Source organism: Plodia interpunctella, chromosome 4 (genome assembly GCF_027563975.2).
Source record: "Plodia interpunctella isolate USDA-ARS_2022_Savannah chromosome 4, ilPloInte3.2, whole genome shotgun sequence".
Lineage (NCBI taxonomy): Eukaryota > Metazoa > Arthropoda > Insecta > Lepidoptera > Pyralidae > Plodia > Plodia interpunctella.
The window spans coordinates 96,858-111,406 of record NC_071297.1 but is presented as its reverse complement, the minus strand read 5'-3'; the positions used below and the strand labels follow the sequence as shown (position 1 = coordinate 111,406).

General features: G+C 57.7%; 3 protein-coding genes across 3 annotated transcripts; all 3 read left to right on the top strand.

Moving 5' to 3' along the window:
* The first annotated feature begins 6,272 nt into the window (after positions 1-6,272).
* On the top strand, positions 6,273-8,288 carry LOC128669527 (uncharacterized). The gene has a single exon (XM_053744427.1). The coding sequence runs from the start codon at positions 6,273-6,275 to the stop codon at positions 8,286-8,288; it is 2,016 nt and encodes a 671-aa protein (XP_053600402.1).
* Positions 8,288-9,274, top strand: LOC128669526 (uncharacterized; the record flags this gene model as incomplete). The annotated part of the gene is made up of 1 exon (XM_064435928.1): positions 8,288-9,274. A coding segment is annotated over exon 1 (987 nt), but the record flags the coding sequence as incomplete, so codon positions are not given.
* Positions 9,275-12,151: 2,877 nt separating this feature from the next.
* Positions 12,152-14,335, top strand: LOC128669525 (uncharacterized). Its single transcript, XM_053744424.1, has one exon. It carries the CDS (start codon positions 12,152-12,154, stop codon positions 14,333-14,335), a length of 2,184 nt encoding a protein of 727 aa, XP_053600399.1.
* The last annotated feature ends 214 nt before the right edge of the window (positions 14,336-14,549 follow it).

Genomic DNA, 14,549 nt, shown 5'->3' with positions numbered 1-14,549 from the left:
GGGGTGCTACAGTCAGGAAACCTCCACGTTGGCTCGATGGTTTGAAGGTTTGCTTCTGTCACTTGATCTCTTGATCCGGTGATAGCGGCGGCTGACAAGCTATTGGGCTGGTGCACCCTGGGCAACGGTTAATAACTCCCCGTTATGAGGGGTCTTGTTAGCCGTTGGCAAATGTCCTGGCATAGGGGGGGAAATAGCAGGGTCCAGTAATGGGCCTCTGCTCATTTTGGGGGCCGGCAACGGCCATCATCGCCAGTTGGCGGTGGAAGTCGGCGGGCTCGGATTGCCAAGTTGGCATCTGGGCTAGACTTGGGCGTTATACCATGTCCAAATCACCGTCGATCTCGTAATCCCGGAGGATCCCTTCGGGACCGAGGGGCTTGGCTTTACCGCCCGGCCTGCGAGGAAGACAACCTCTGAAAAAATTACTCCCAATCCCAAGCGGTGGGGACGCCGTGAGGGGATGCATGGCTGGGGGATAGACCAGTCGTTAGTGTCCCTCCCGTCAGAGTACCGGCCGACACTCTGGTGGGTTACCCCTTAGGCTTACCCGGGTACAGGGGGCACTGCTCGGGTGGACCACTTATTTCCCCCATACTCGTGGGAATTGTATGGAGAATATTAAAGAAAAATTTAAAAAACCTTTGTTGTTGAGTAGGAGCGACCGAGAAGGTCAGCAAGAGGTAGTCCTTCGGGACTGTGATGAGCAGTCAGATCTCGGGTCAAGGAGGTCGTCGATGTCTCTTGACTTTGACTCTGACGGGTCTAGAGGTTTGTGGCGCCGGAAGAGGCGCCAAACAAAAACCACTGAAGAGGATACTGATTCGGATGCGCCGGCTAAAAAATACATACAGACTGAGGAGCCGATTATCAGTAGTGGAGTGGCGTCTTCCGGAAAACATGTCGGGATGACACAAACGAGAGCCGAACTTGCAGCGGCTAAGCGTGAGGCGCTGCGTATTGCTGCAGAACAAGAGGTATCAGAAAAGGCGAAACGTCTCAGAAAAAACACGGCGAAAAGCGTTGGCGGTGACAACCTGCATAATTTGCCGACTGAAGCGTTGGCAAAGCAGGTCCAGGACTCGGTGGAAATAATTCTGGACGTTGCCAAAAAGTCCAAAAGTCTGAAGGGTGGTTTTATTAAATGTCTGAAGGAGTCTTCTATGTCCATAACGGAAGCTGTAGATGTATTAAAGGAACGGACCATGTCGGAGGAGACCGTGAAATTACAGGCTGAGAATCATCGCCTGAACATGGAAATGACAGAACTCCGCAAAGAAATGGCGGAGCTGCGAGCGGAAGTCTCAAAGGCTCAAAGGGCAAACAGCTTGTGCGTTGGGCAGAGTGCTGGCGCCGGCCCCACTGCTGGCGACGGTGCTCCTATCACTAAAGCTGACCTGGAGAACTTTATGGCGGACCTTCTGAAAAAGACTGGATTTATGGTGGACGCCAAGTTGGACGGCATCAGAGATCGACTTCTGCCAGAAAAACGGCTACGCCCTCCACTTGCTTCGGACCGTCCTCCACCGTCTGTACACAGAACATGGAGTGAGGTATTGATGGACAGCTGTATTCCATCTTGCTCTGGCCCCACTATTGTTGATAGTCAGCCAGCGACTGCCCCAGTGCCTCCCCCTGCGCCTGCTGAATACATAGGAAAAGGTAAAGGGATAGGAAAGAAAACTAAGGTACAAGAGAACCGGGTAGAGGCAAATGTTCCTCCTCAAACTAATGTGGAGCCTGAGGTAATAAACCCATCGGAATGGACAGAAATTGGAAAAGGTGGGAGGAAGAAGAAAAATAAGAAGAAGAAAAAGAAGAATGCACCTAGTGTGACGCAACCACAGAGCAGTCAAACACAAGGTAGTCAACCGCAGGGTGCTCAAGCTCAGCCTAAAGGCAAAGGGCCAAAGAAGACGAACCCCCGTGCTGCGAAGCTCCGGACTCCAAAATCCTCAGCAGTCGTTCTTACACTGCAGCCTGAGGCAGAAAAGAGAGGTGTTTCCTACAAAGAAATTCTCCTTGAGGCCAAGTCTAAGGTAGGACTCGACGACCTTAATATAACAGGTCTCCGGTTTCGCAGGGCCGCAACAGGAGCTGCTGTGTTTGAGCTGCCAGGAGCTACCACCCGTGAGAAAGCGGATGCACTGGCTGAAAAATTACGAGGGGCACTAAGTGAAAATGTAGTCAAAGTATCTAGGCCTGAAATTTGTGCTGATCTGGTGATTGGTGGGCTAGATGATGCAGTCACTAAAGGAGAGGTTGAAGATGCAATCGCTCGAGAAGGTCAGTGTCCAAGAGCATCAATAAAAGCGGGTGAAATACGCATAGATCCCACAGGAAAGGGTAGGGTGTTCGTTAGATGTCCCACAGTCGCTGCGAAAATAATAGTGGCTGCAAAAGGTCTTCGTATTGGCTGGGTAACTGCGTCGGTTAGACTGTTACAGTCCCAACCTAGGCGATGCTACCGCTGCCTTCAGAGTGGCCACGTCAGGGCTCAGTGTACTGCGGCCACAGACAGAAGCAGCAACTGCTATCGCTGCGGAAACCCTGAACACAAAGCAGAACATTGCACGGCGCCAGCACACTGTTCTATATGCGAGGAAGCAAAGAGACCTGCCGACCATAGGCTAGGTAGCAAAACATGCAAAGCACCTGTTGTCAAACGCGACAATAGAAGAGGCGGCGTAGTGGCCAAGGACACGCAACAGTCCCTGCAAACTACAAGCCCGATGGACACAGACGTGACCAGGGTTGAAGTGGCGACGGAAGTCAACAGCCAATAATATGGCCCCAATCAGTTTTCTCCAGGCGAACATAAATCACTGTGGTGCATCACAAGACCTGCTTGTGCAAAGCTTGGCCCAGTGGTCAGTAGATGTAGCGTTGGTTTCGGAGCCCTACTTCGTTCCTTTGCGGGATACTTGGTTGGGAGACAATGATAGTACAGCTGCTGTAATAGTCCACAACTCCGAAAAGGTGACTATTGGTAATGTTATTAAGAGGTCTGGATGTGTGTCGGTTCTACTGGGTGACATTGCAGTTATTTCTGTATATTTTTCTCCCAATAGGCCCTTATCGGAATTCGAGGTGTTCTTGGACCAGGTGGGTGCTATCATTCGTCAAAACCACCCTCACCCTATTCTAATAGCTGGAGACTTCAACGCTCACTCTACGGCTTGGGGATCCCACCAGACGTGCAGCCGGGGTGTGGCAATTCATGAGTGGCTTATAACTATGGGACTTTCAATTTTAAACAGAGGAACTACTCCTACTTGTGTCCGTCCGCAAGGAAGTTCACGAGTGGATGTCACCTTTGCGTCCTCTGCAATCGCATGCCGAGTTAAAAATTGGGAGGTAGTTCAGGTAGAGACACTATCGGACCATGAATATATCCGATTTGACATATCACCAGAAATTGATGTCCCATCCCCTGGTCCAACTAACAATAGCTTAGGAGATAGTCCAAGATGGGTTCTTAAAAAACTAAGGAAAGAAATTCTAGAAGAAGCGGCAATAGTTCAGAGTTGGCTGCCATCGTCTCCTCTCTGGAACATTAATGAAGAAGTGGTTTGGTTCCGGAAGGCCCTGCAGAGTATATGCGATGCCTCAATGCCCCGGGCTGGCCCCCCAACCCGAAAACGTCAAGTGTACTGGTGGTCCGCTGAAATTGCCAAACTGCGCTCTACCTGCAATGCGGCACGACGCCAGTACACACGCCAAAGAAGAAGACGACCCAGAAACGAAGATATAGAGGTACAGCTACACGCCGTTTATAAAGAGGCCAAGAAGTCTCTCCGAAAGGCAATAGCCATTGCTAAAGAGAGTGCAAGGGAAGAGTTTCTGAGGATACTGGACAATGACCCATGGGGACGACCTTATAGAATGGTGCGGCAGAAGTTACGACCTTGGGCCCCCCCTATAACGGAGACTTTGCAACCGCAGTTCCTAAATAATGTCTTGTTGACACTATTTCCTACCAGAGGCCAATATGCACCTCCTCCGATGGCCTGTCCTCCAGGAAGTCTGCATGCGCTAGAAGATAATAATTATACAGTGACGCAAGAGGAAACGGGATTAGCGATTGAACGCCTGAGAGCAAAGAGCAAAGCGCCTGGCCTAGATGGCGTTCCAGGACGTGTACTAGCAATGGCTCTAAAACACCTAGAGCCCAGATTGCGAGCGCTGCTCTCAAAGTGCTTGGAAAGGGGTGAATTTCCTGAAGAGTGGAGAACCGGAAAGTTAATTTTGTTGAGGAAAGAGGGTCGTCCCATGGACTCACCTTCGGCATTTAGACCGATTGTCCTGGAGAGTGAGCTGACTAAAGTCTTCGAGGTAGTGATCTCAACCCGTCTCAAAAAACATCTCGAGACTGTTGGTCCTGACCTAGCAGAAAACCAGTTTGGGTTTAGAAGAGGAAAATCCACTGTCCATGCGGTTTTGCGTGTGAAAGCCCTGGTGGACGATGCATTGTCTCGGGGTGGGATGGTGTTGGCTTGCTCACTTGATATACGGAATGCCTTCAATACCCTCCCTTGGGACTGCATCAAGGCAGCTTTGCAGTATCACCGGGTGCCAGAGTACTTGCAAAAAATGGTGGATTCATACCTTTCGAGTCGGCAAGTCTCATTTCCGGGAAAAGACGGTTGGGGACATTGGCCAATGTCGTGCGGTGTTCCACAGGGGTCGGTCCTCGGTCCCCTCCTGTGGAACATCGGTTATGATTGGGTGTTGCGGGGTGCGAATATTGGAGGTGTCTATCTCACCTGCTACGCAGACGACACTCTGGTAACGATTAGAGGGAAGTCACTCCGCGATGTCTGTATGCGGGCCACTATCGCAGTTGCACATGTGGTACGACGCATTAGACTTCTTGGGCTGGAGGTTGCGCTTGAGAAATCTGAAGCCATAATCTTCCACGGACCTCGGAGTGCGCCCCCTGCAGGAAGTAAAATAACGGTGGGAGGAATCACCATCGTCATAAAGAGGTCAATGAAGTATCTTGGGCTGATACTTGATAGTAGGTGGGACTTCACCACCCACTTTGTGACGTTGGTGCCCAAACTTAAAACAGCGGCACTAGCCCTGGGAGGTCTGCTGCCGAATGTGGGAGGTCCGAACTCATCTTGCCGTCGCCTTTATGAGGGTATTGTGAGATCGATGGCTTTATATGGAGCGCCTATATGGGCGGAGACTCTGAAAAACCAGAATGTCGCTCTCCTTAATTCCTCTCAGAGAGTGATGGCAATCAGAGTCATAAGAGGATATCGCACGGTTTCCCACAGTGCGGCATGTGTACTAGCAGGGTCGTTGCCATGGGACCTAGAGGCAAGAATTCTCGCGTCGGTCTATAACTGGCGTGAAGAAGCGGTGGCTCGTGGTAATCGACCTGCTCCTAGAGAGGTGGCGGGGTGTCGCTCCCAAAAGCGAATGGAAGCCCTACTATTATGGCAGGACAGGCTAGAAAACACAAGTGCTGGTCGTCAGACGGTAGAAGCCGTCCGTCCTATATTACTGCAGTGGGTGGACCGGAGTCATGGGTCCCTTACCTTCCGACTGACGCAGATTTTGACCGGGCATGGTTGCTTTGGCAAATATCTGTGTCAGGTGGCTGGAAGGGAGCCGACAACCGAGTGCCACCACTGTGATGGCGGCTTTGAGGATACGGCCGAGCACACCTTAACAGTGTGTACGGCATTTAGTACGGAGCGTGCTGAGCTTACAGCCGCAATTGGGCTAGATCTCTCTCTGCGGGCCATTCTGATTGCGATGGTCTCGTCCAGAAGAGAATGGAATGCTGTAAAAAGATTCTGCGAAGTTGTAATGGGAGTAAAGGAGGAAGCGGAGCGTGAACGTGAAGCTACGACCTCAGACCCCATGCGACGTAGAACAAAAGGACGAAGAAGGCGGGACTTTAACCGCCAACAACCCCCCTGACTGGCAAATCTGGGTGGCGGACTCGGGGATAAGTCTGTCGACCCAACTTGAGGATGCGTGCGCGTGTGCCTGCGCGCAACCCAAGAGGCTACGGCTAGGCCGACGGCTAAAGTGCACTGTGCAGAAGGAGCAATTTGCAATTGTGAAGAATGTCATCTAATGACCAAACCTTGAGGGACGCCCGCGGGCGTTTCCTGAAAAAAGGCCCTTCTCAGGGCCACCCAAAAGGCCCTTCTCAGGGCCACCCAAAAGGCCCTTCTCAGGGCCACCCAAAAGGCCCTTCTCAGGGCCACCCAAAAGGCCCTTCTCAGAGCCAAACAAAGGGAAGGGGGGAAATGGAATGTTCAGGGTCTGAACATTCCGCTGGGGAGGAAACGGACGGGAGTGGCCTCGCTGTGGGCCAAAAGAGGATGGGGAGCCTGATGGGAAGTGCGGGCTCCATCACCTCGTTGTCGGAGTCGGTGCTGGGCAACAAGCGCCTCTATTCTGAGGTGGCGACTGGTTCCGGCACCGACACTGAGGTCGGTGTGCCACGGGCACAATCAGTGGCGAAGAGGGGCAAGGCTCGGGGTGCCTCGCACCTGACGAGGGCCCGGGCTGAAGCGAGGAGGAGTCAAGAGGAGGATGCCGAGGCTTCCTTCTCGGCCTCTCTAGGGGCTCGGGCCTTCCGGAGGGGAGGACCCCCGAGTGGTGGGGACGATGATGTGATGGTGGCCCCCATTGATGCGCGGGACTTTGGGGCCATGGGTGCTGATGGACTCATGGCCACTGCGGTGGAGAGGCTGGGTATAATAACCAGCCTCGTCGGGAAGACTGCCGCCCTCAAGGGGGGCTTTAATTCCAAAATTATGCGGGCCTCCTCGGATATCAGGGATATCGTGGACACCCTGGTGGCGCGCAGCGAGTCGGACGAAGTTCGACGCCTTAAGGCCGATAATGGTCGCCTCCAAAGGGAGGTGGCCATTATGAAGGCTGAGGTCGCTGCGCTCCGCCGGGGGTTCGAGGAGGCTCGCCGTGAGGCTGCTCAGGCTGCGCGGACGGTGCAGCGGCAGGCTGCTCCAGTGGAGGATGAGCTGGAGCAGAGGATGGCCAGATTGATTGATGGCCGTCTGGCAGCGCTAGGACTGGCTGGGTGTCCTCGGAGTGCCACTCGTCCGCCTCTGGCGGGTGACAACTCCGAGGTGGCGAGGGCTGCAAGGACGGCCATTGATCAGGCCTCCGGTCTGGGTCCGGCGCCGCGGCTTGAGCAGCCGGTGGTGGAGTTGGAGGTTCGGGCCCCTGCACGCCCGGCCTCTGAGAGGCGGGGTTGTAAGGGGGTAGGTGCTGGGGGAGTGACAGAGTGGGGGCCCTTCGGGCCGTCGACCTCAACAGCTGTGGTCGACGAATGCCCGGAGCTCCCCTGGGTCGAAGTCCGGGGGAGGAGGGGGAAGGGGAAGGGCGTGGGAAAGAAGTCCCAGCCCAAACCTGCGGAGCGACCGGCGGCGGCCCCAACAAAGGCCACTGCAACGGCGCCCAAGGCACCCCCCAGGGCGGCGCCAGCGTGGGCGGCCAAGCTGTCGGCCCCTAGCTCCTCGGCTGTAATTCTCAAGTTACAGCCGGAGGCAGCGCAAAAAGGGGCCACATACAGCTCCGCCCTCCTCAAGGCCGAGCAGGCGGTGAGCCTGGAGGGGCTAGGAATCGGCTCGCTTCGGATTCGCCCGAGTGCGACCGGAGCGAGGCTAATCGAGGTCTCTGGCCCCTCCAACTCAGACAAGGCAGATGCGCTTGCATCGGCCTTGAAGGCGGCCCTTTCCGGCGTCGCGGACGTTTCCAGGCCCGTCAAAACCGCGGACTTCCGCGTGACGGGCCTGAATGATGCGGCAACGGCGCAGCGGATAAGGGCTGCGGTCGCGCAAGCCGGGAGCTGCACGGAGGATCAGGTCTGGGTGGGTGAAATCCGCTCAGACTGGCGGGGCTCTGGCTCTGCCCTGATGCGCTGCCCGGTCACGACGGCTAAAAAGCTGATCGAGGCGGGCAGCCTCACGGTAGGCTGGAGTCGAGTGCAGCTTCGGCACCTGGAGGCGCGCCCCATGCACTGCTACAAGTGCATGGGGAAGGGGCACACCGCATCGCTGTGCCCCTCGCAGACGGACCGCAGCCGGCTCTGCTATAGGTGCGGGGAGGCAGGGCATTTGTCCGCCTCCTGCACAGCGGAGCCCCGCTGCGCGGTATGCCGCGACGCCGGCAAGCCGGCGGGCCACGTGATGGGGGGTAGGGCCTGCAACCCACCCCCGATCCGAGGGAAAGGGCCGTCCCCTCCTCCGCGCGAGGGAAGGCAAGGGGAGGCGCCAGTCGGCCAAATGGAGGAGTGATGGGGGTCACCTTCCTCCAGGCCAACCTCAACCACTCCGCTAGGGCGCAGGATCTCCTCCTGCAATCCATGGCGGAGTGGGATTTGGATGTCGCGGTGGTCGCGGAGCCGTACGCGGTTCCCTCCCTGCCCCACTGGGCGGGGGATCTGGATGGCCTCGTGGCCATCGTGGCTAGGCCTGGTGCCGCCCCTCCCCTCGCGATTAAGAAGAGAGGGAACGGCTTTGTGGTGGCGGTTCGGGGAGAGTACGCCATAATTGGTGTTTACTTCTCCCCGAACCGGGATTTGCCGGCCCTGGAGCGGTTCTTGGATGCTCTGGGGCCGGAGATAAGGCGGTTAGCGCCCCTAAAGGTCTTCGTGGCCGGTGACTTCAACGCCAAATCAACGGCGTGGGGGAACCCGGCCACGGAGCCCAAGGGGCGAAAGGTGGAAGAGTGGGCGCTGGCCGCGGGGCTGTCTCTCCTAAACAGGGGGACAGCCCACACGTGCGTGCGACGGACGGGCGGATCGGTGGTGGACCTGACGTTCGCCACCCCCTCCGTCGCGCACTCCGTGTCGGACTGGAGGGTGGAAGGGGGGGTGGAGACACTCTCGGACCACTTGTATATTCGGTTCGAGGTGTCGGCCGCCCCCCAATGTCAGGCGGCATCATCGTCCCGGGTGCGCAGCCGGTTCCCGCGCTGGGCCCTTACGCGGCTTGACCGGGAGCTGGCGGAAGAGGCGGCCATCGTCGGCCGCTGGAGCCTCCCGCCTCTAGACGGAATGGGGGTGGACGACGCGGCTGACCGTCTCGGCGACGCTTTCACAGCGGTGTGCCGGGCGGCCATGCCAAGCGTAGGTCGAGCCCCCCCTAGGCGGGCGGTCTATTGGTGGTCGGCGGAGATTGCCGCCCTTCGCGTCGCCTGCAACGCGGCCCGAAGGGCCTATAGTCGAAGCAGGCGGCGCAGTCCCCGGGACGAGGAGAGGGATGGTCAGCTGTATGCGGTGTATGTGGAAAACCGTAAGGAGCTGCAGCTGGCCATCGGTCGGGCCAAGGAGGAAGCCTTCGAGGAGCTGGTGGAGGGTATCGAAAGAGACCCATGGGGCCGGCCGTATAAGTGGGCGCGAGACAAATTGCGCCCACAGGCGACCCCGCTAACGGAGACCCTTCAGCCAGCTCTGCTGGGGGAGATTGTCGGGGATCTATTCCCCGGCAATCCGCGAGGGTTTTCTCCTCCGAGGATGGCCCGACAGCCGCCTGACGCGGAGGGAGAAGAGGTGGAGGCGGATCCGCCTTCCGTCACCGACGTCGAAATGGAGGTGGTCCTCGACCGCCTCCAGACAAGGAAGAGGGCACCGGGTCCAGACGGGGTGCACGGGAAAGTGCTTGCGCTGATTCTCGTGCACCTCGGGGAGGAGTTTCGGGGGCTGCTCAACCGCTGTCTGCGAGAGGGGCAGTTCCCGAAATTATGGAAGGAGGGCCGGCTCTGCCTTATTCCGAAGGGGAGCCGGCCCTTGGACTCGGCTTCGGCGGTGCGACCTCTGGTCCTGCTGAGCGAGGCTGGGAAGGCCCTAGAGAGTGTTGTGGCCTCTCGCCTCGTTCGGCATGTGGAGGAAGGCCCGGGACCGCGTCTCTCTGACGTGCAGTACGGATTCCGGGCCAAGAGGTCCACCATCGACGCCCTCAGGCGTCTGCGGTCGGTGACGGAGGAGGCGGACAGAGAAGGCGAGGTGACCCTGGCGACGTCGTTAGACATCGCCAACGCCTTCAACAGTATCCCGCACTGTGTAATACGGGAGGCGCTCCGGTACTTCGGAGTGCCCTCGTACCTGCGGGGGCTGTTGGGGGCGTACCTGGAGGAGCGGGTCGTCCTGTACGAGGACAGGGGAGGTCAAATGGTCCGGCGGGGCGTCGGGTGCGGTGTCCCGCAGGGGTCGATTCTCGGCCCTATCCTGTGGGACATCGCATACGATTGGGTCCTGCGGTGCCGGCTTCCCCCCGGGACGGGTGTCATCTGCTATGCGGATGACACTCTCTTCACGTCCCGGGGTGCGAATTTCGGTGAGGCGGCGCGGCTGGCCGAAACGGGCCTCGCCCTTTTGGTCGGCCGCATAGAGAGGCTGGGGCTTCGGGTCCGACTGGATAAGACCGAAGTCCTCCTCTTCCGCGGGGCCCGGACGCGAGGACCTCCCCCAGGGGCGCGCCTCCAGGTGGGTCATGAGGAGTTGAGGGTGAGTGCCCAGATGAAATACCTGGGCCTCATCCTCGACGGGAGATGGTCCTTTGTCCCCCACTTCCGAGAGCTGGGGCAAAGGATCGTCAGGACGGCTGCGTCGCTGGGCCGACTCCTGCCCAATCTGGGTGGGCCCAGCGACGCTGTACGGAAGCTGTACTCCGGCGTGTGCCGGAGTATGGCGATGTACGGCGCCCCCGTTTGGGTGGACGCCCTTGCCGCGGAGAATAAGCGCCTTCTCCGGCAGGCGCAGAAGGTGATCGCGGTAAGGGCGATACGGGGGTACCGTACCGTGGCGTACGCTGCGGCCACAGCCCTCGCGGGCGACCCGCCGTGGGAGTTGGTGGCGGAGGTGCTCGCCGAGGTTTACCACTTTGTGGCGAACAGGAGGGAAATCGGCGAGCACCCCTCGCCTGAGATGGTCCGGCGGGTCCGCTTGCGAGGGCAAGCGGAACTCATGCGGAGGTGGGAGGCAGACCTGGCGCGGGCAACGTACGGTGTACGCACAGTGGAGGCCCTGCGCCAGGTCCTGGAGAGATGGATGTTGAGGCGGCGCAAGCCTCTCACCTTCCGCATGACGCAGGTGCTCACCGGGCATGGCTGCTTCGGTGAGTACCTGCACCGCGTGGCCCAGCGGGAGACCGAGCCGGTCTGCCACGATTGTGGCGAGGCTCGGGACACTGCTCAACATGTTCTAGAGCAGTGTCCCAGGTGGAGTCGGCAGCGCCACGATCTGGTGGCAGTGCTCGGTGGAGTGGATCTGTCGCTCCCGAGTGTCGTCAATGCGATGCTCGGGAGTGACGGAGCCTGGGCGGCAGTGGCCTCCTTCTGTGAGACTGTTATGTCACAGAGGGAGGCCGAGGAAAGGAACCGCGAGGACCACCCCCTCGCGGAGCCGATCCGCAGAAGGCGGACGGGGGTGCGACGCAGGCGCTACCTTGCGCGCTTGCAAGCGCCTCCGTAATCGGTGGGACTAAAGTCCCACCCGTCGGCAGGGGTCCACCAGGTGTCGGTGGGCCCCTGAGAATGGTGAGTCCGGTCTCTGGCGAAAGAGACCGGCCAGTCGCTGAGGCGTCTTGTGTTAGATAGATCCGAGGCGCCTCCCTGTAAAGCGGCCGATGGCACCCGCAGGGGTTTAGTGGGTAGTCTGGGCTGGATAGCGGCCCAGGAGTCCCACACTCAGTGCGTAAATGCATTCCCCTGCGAAAACAAAAAAAAAAAAAAAAAAAAGGTTAGGTTGGGGAACCACGGGGTGCTAGTGCAGGAAACCTCCCCGAGTGCCTGATCCCTTGAAAGCTTTAATGGGCTGACAAGGGCTCAGGACGGTGCACCCTGGAAACGGCAATCAATAACTCCCTACGGGGTCTTGTTGGTTGCTGGCCAATGTCCTGCAATCCTTTCCCTCCTTTCCCTCTGTCCTCTTCCCATCCTTAAAGAGTCGGTCTGCTCCCGGTACTTCTCTCATAATGAGAGTCGACTGGCGATGCGGATCGCTCTATCCTTTCCCCCTTTTCCTTCCTTTCTTCCTCAGTCTGTCCGGTGGAGTAAACCACTCGAAAAATCAGTCGTTTGGGGTGGGATCGGGTAATTGAGCTTAGGTCAATGCTAGGGTGACCGCACACCTGAATTAAAAAAAGGAACGTTCAAAAAAATGCAAGTCGTGAATAAAGAAAATCTACCCCAGGGTGGTACCGGCCGTACCGCGGTCGGAGAATCCACCCCGGTGTCTAATGACACCGGCTGCCCCTCGTATTCTGGGGGGGGCAATTTACGCCTTGCGCCTTCGGACGCAATTGTTGATGCAGTAGTAGGAGACGATGTGGTGAGAGACGAAGTGGTGGGAGACGAAGTGGTGGGAAAGAATGCGGGAGATGTTGTCGCACAGGTCTCGGACTCTGAAATGAGTGTTAAGAGTGCCAGTAGTGGTTGCGGACAGTCCCGCTTCTTCAGGAAACGGCGGAACACGGAGAGCCCGGAATTGAGTTCTGCGACGGATGAGGATAATCCTCCACAGGCGCGCGCTCAGCGCGGTAAGAGAGGTAGAGGAAGACCGCCGACAACCGGCGAATGTATTGGCCTCGGGAAGGCAAGGGAGGCTCTTCAGGCTACTCGTCGTGCCGAGTTTCTGAAGGTCCGCATCGGTGAGGAGGATCGGCAGTTGGCTGAAGCCGCCAAAAAGGTGGCGGTCAGGAGTGAGAGGGCAGCGTCACGCGCCTCCACTCGGTCTGAGGCGGAATTCGAGCCGGAAGACCTAACTGCCGGGTCTATAGAGGAGAGGCTGAACAACTCTGTTGCGGCAATAAGAGCGGTTGGGAAGATGTCCAAAGGCCTGAAGGGCACCGCCCAGAAGACCCTCAAGGATGCGGCAGCCTCAATCGAAGACTTAGCACACGAGCTAATGGAGAGATGTACCTCCAGCGAGACGCGCCGCTTGCAGGCGGAGAACGCTCGCCTAAAACAGGAGATGGCTGACCTTCGTCAAGAGTTAGACGAGATTCGAACGGAGGTCTACAAGTCGAGGCGCTCAGCTCAGCCTGAGACTGAAGCGCCGCGGGACACGCCAGCACTGGAGAAACAGCTGACGAGTCTCCTTAAAGAAGAACTCGGTCGATTCAGGGAAGAGGTCCTTACGAAAGTAAACTTTTTGGAGGGGAAAGTCCTCAGACCCACATTGGCCTCTGACCGGGGCAGCAAAGGTAGAGCTCCAACTATGGCCACGTTTGCCGAGAAGACAGCGGCCAGGCCGACTTTGGCAGAGACTCCTGTGGAACAGGTATCGCAGGCGGTCGACATTCCGCCCTCTCAGCCGAGTACAAGCACAGTCCCAGCTAAGACCAAGAAGGCTAAAAGGAAGAAGGCCAAGTCTTCCAAGACTGCACCTGATGCGGCCGCGGCAGCTGCCCCACAGCAAGCGGAAGAGGGTGCCTGGCAAACTGTGGGTCAAAAGAAGTCCCAAAAGAAGGCCACTAGAAAAGAGGCCCAGAAGAAGAAACGGCAGGAAGCCAGGCTTCGCCCGCCCCGGTCAGCAGCGGTTGTTTTGACCCTGCAGCCGCACGCTTCTCAAAATGGCGTGACATATGAGGAGGTGTTGGGTCGAGCAAAAAGCCAGGTGGATACTGTGAGCTTGGGTATCGAGGGCATGCGGTGCAAGGTCACGGCCACTGGTGCCCGCCTCTTGCAGGTGCCCGGCAGTTCTAGTGGCCCCCTAGCCGACGCCTTGGCCGACAAGCTGAGGCAAGCCCTGAATCCGGAGGAAGTGAAGGTCTCCAGACCTGTAAAGCGGGTAGACCTGCGAATATCTGGCCTGGATGACTCCGTGACTAGGGAAGAGCTGACAGCAGCACTGGCCAAGGCTGGAGCTTGCTCTGAGCTGGACCTTAAAGTAGGCGAGATTCGTCGTGCACCGCGTGGTATGGGGACCTCGATTGTAGCGTGCCCGGTGACCGTGGCTAAAAAGTTGGAGGATGGCCGTCGGCTCCTAGTTGGCTGGGTGTCTGCCAGTGTTAAGCTGTTAAAGCAAAGGCCGATGCGCTGCTACAGATGCATCACCGGTGAGCATGTGGCGACGCAATGCAATTCTGTGGTAGACTGTAGTGGCCTCTGTTTCCGATGTGGCAAACGAGGCCACGAGGCCAGGACGTGTTCTGCGGCGCCCCACTGCCCCGTATGCGCGGAGGCCAACAAGCCCGCCGATCATGCAATCGGCAGTAAATTATGTAAGGCAGCCAATAATAAGACGGGCAAGACACCCAAAAAGGCCCCAGCCTCTCGGCCTAAAATACCCCCCACCGAATCGTCACAAGGTGTGGAACCTTTTGAGATGGAATGTCCATAATGTCTCAAAGTACGACATTCTTGCAGTGCAACATCAACCACTCTGCCAGAGCACAAGACCTTTTGTGTCAGAGCATGGCGGAGTGGGGTGTCAAAGTGGCGATAGTTGCGGAGCCATACTTTGTTCCGCCTCGTGACGATTGGGTGGGGGATGCTAGCTGCTCGGTGGCCATCATCTCGTCGCCTTCCTCAGGCTCGCAATTCCCTGAAAACAT

Coding starts and splice junctions, on each gene's coding strand:
- LOC128669525 (XM_053744424.1), top strand. CDS start 12,152: ATGCAAGTCGTGAATAAAGAAAATCTACCCCAGGGTGGTACCGGCCGT.
- LOC128669527 (XM_053744427.1), top strand. CDS start 6,273: ATGGAATGTTCAGGGTCTGAACATTCCGCTGGGGAGGAAACGGACGGG.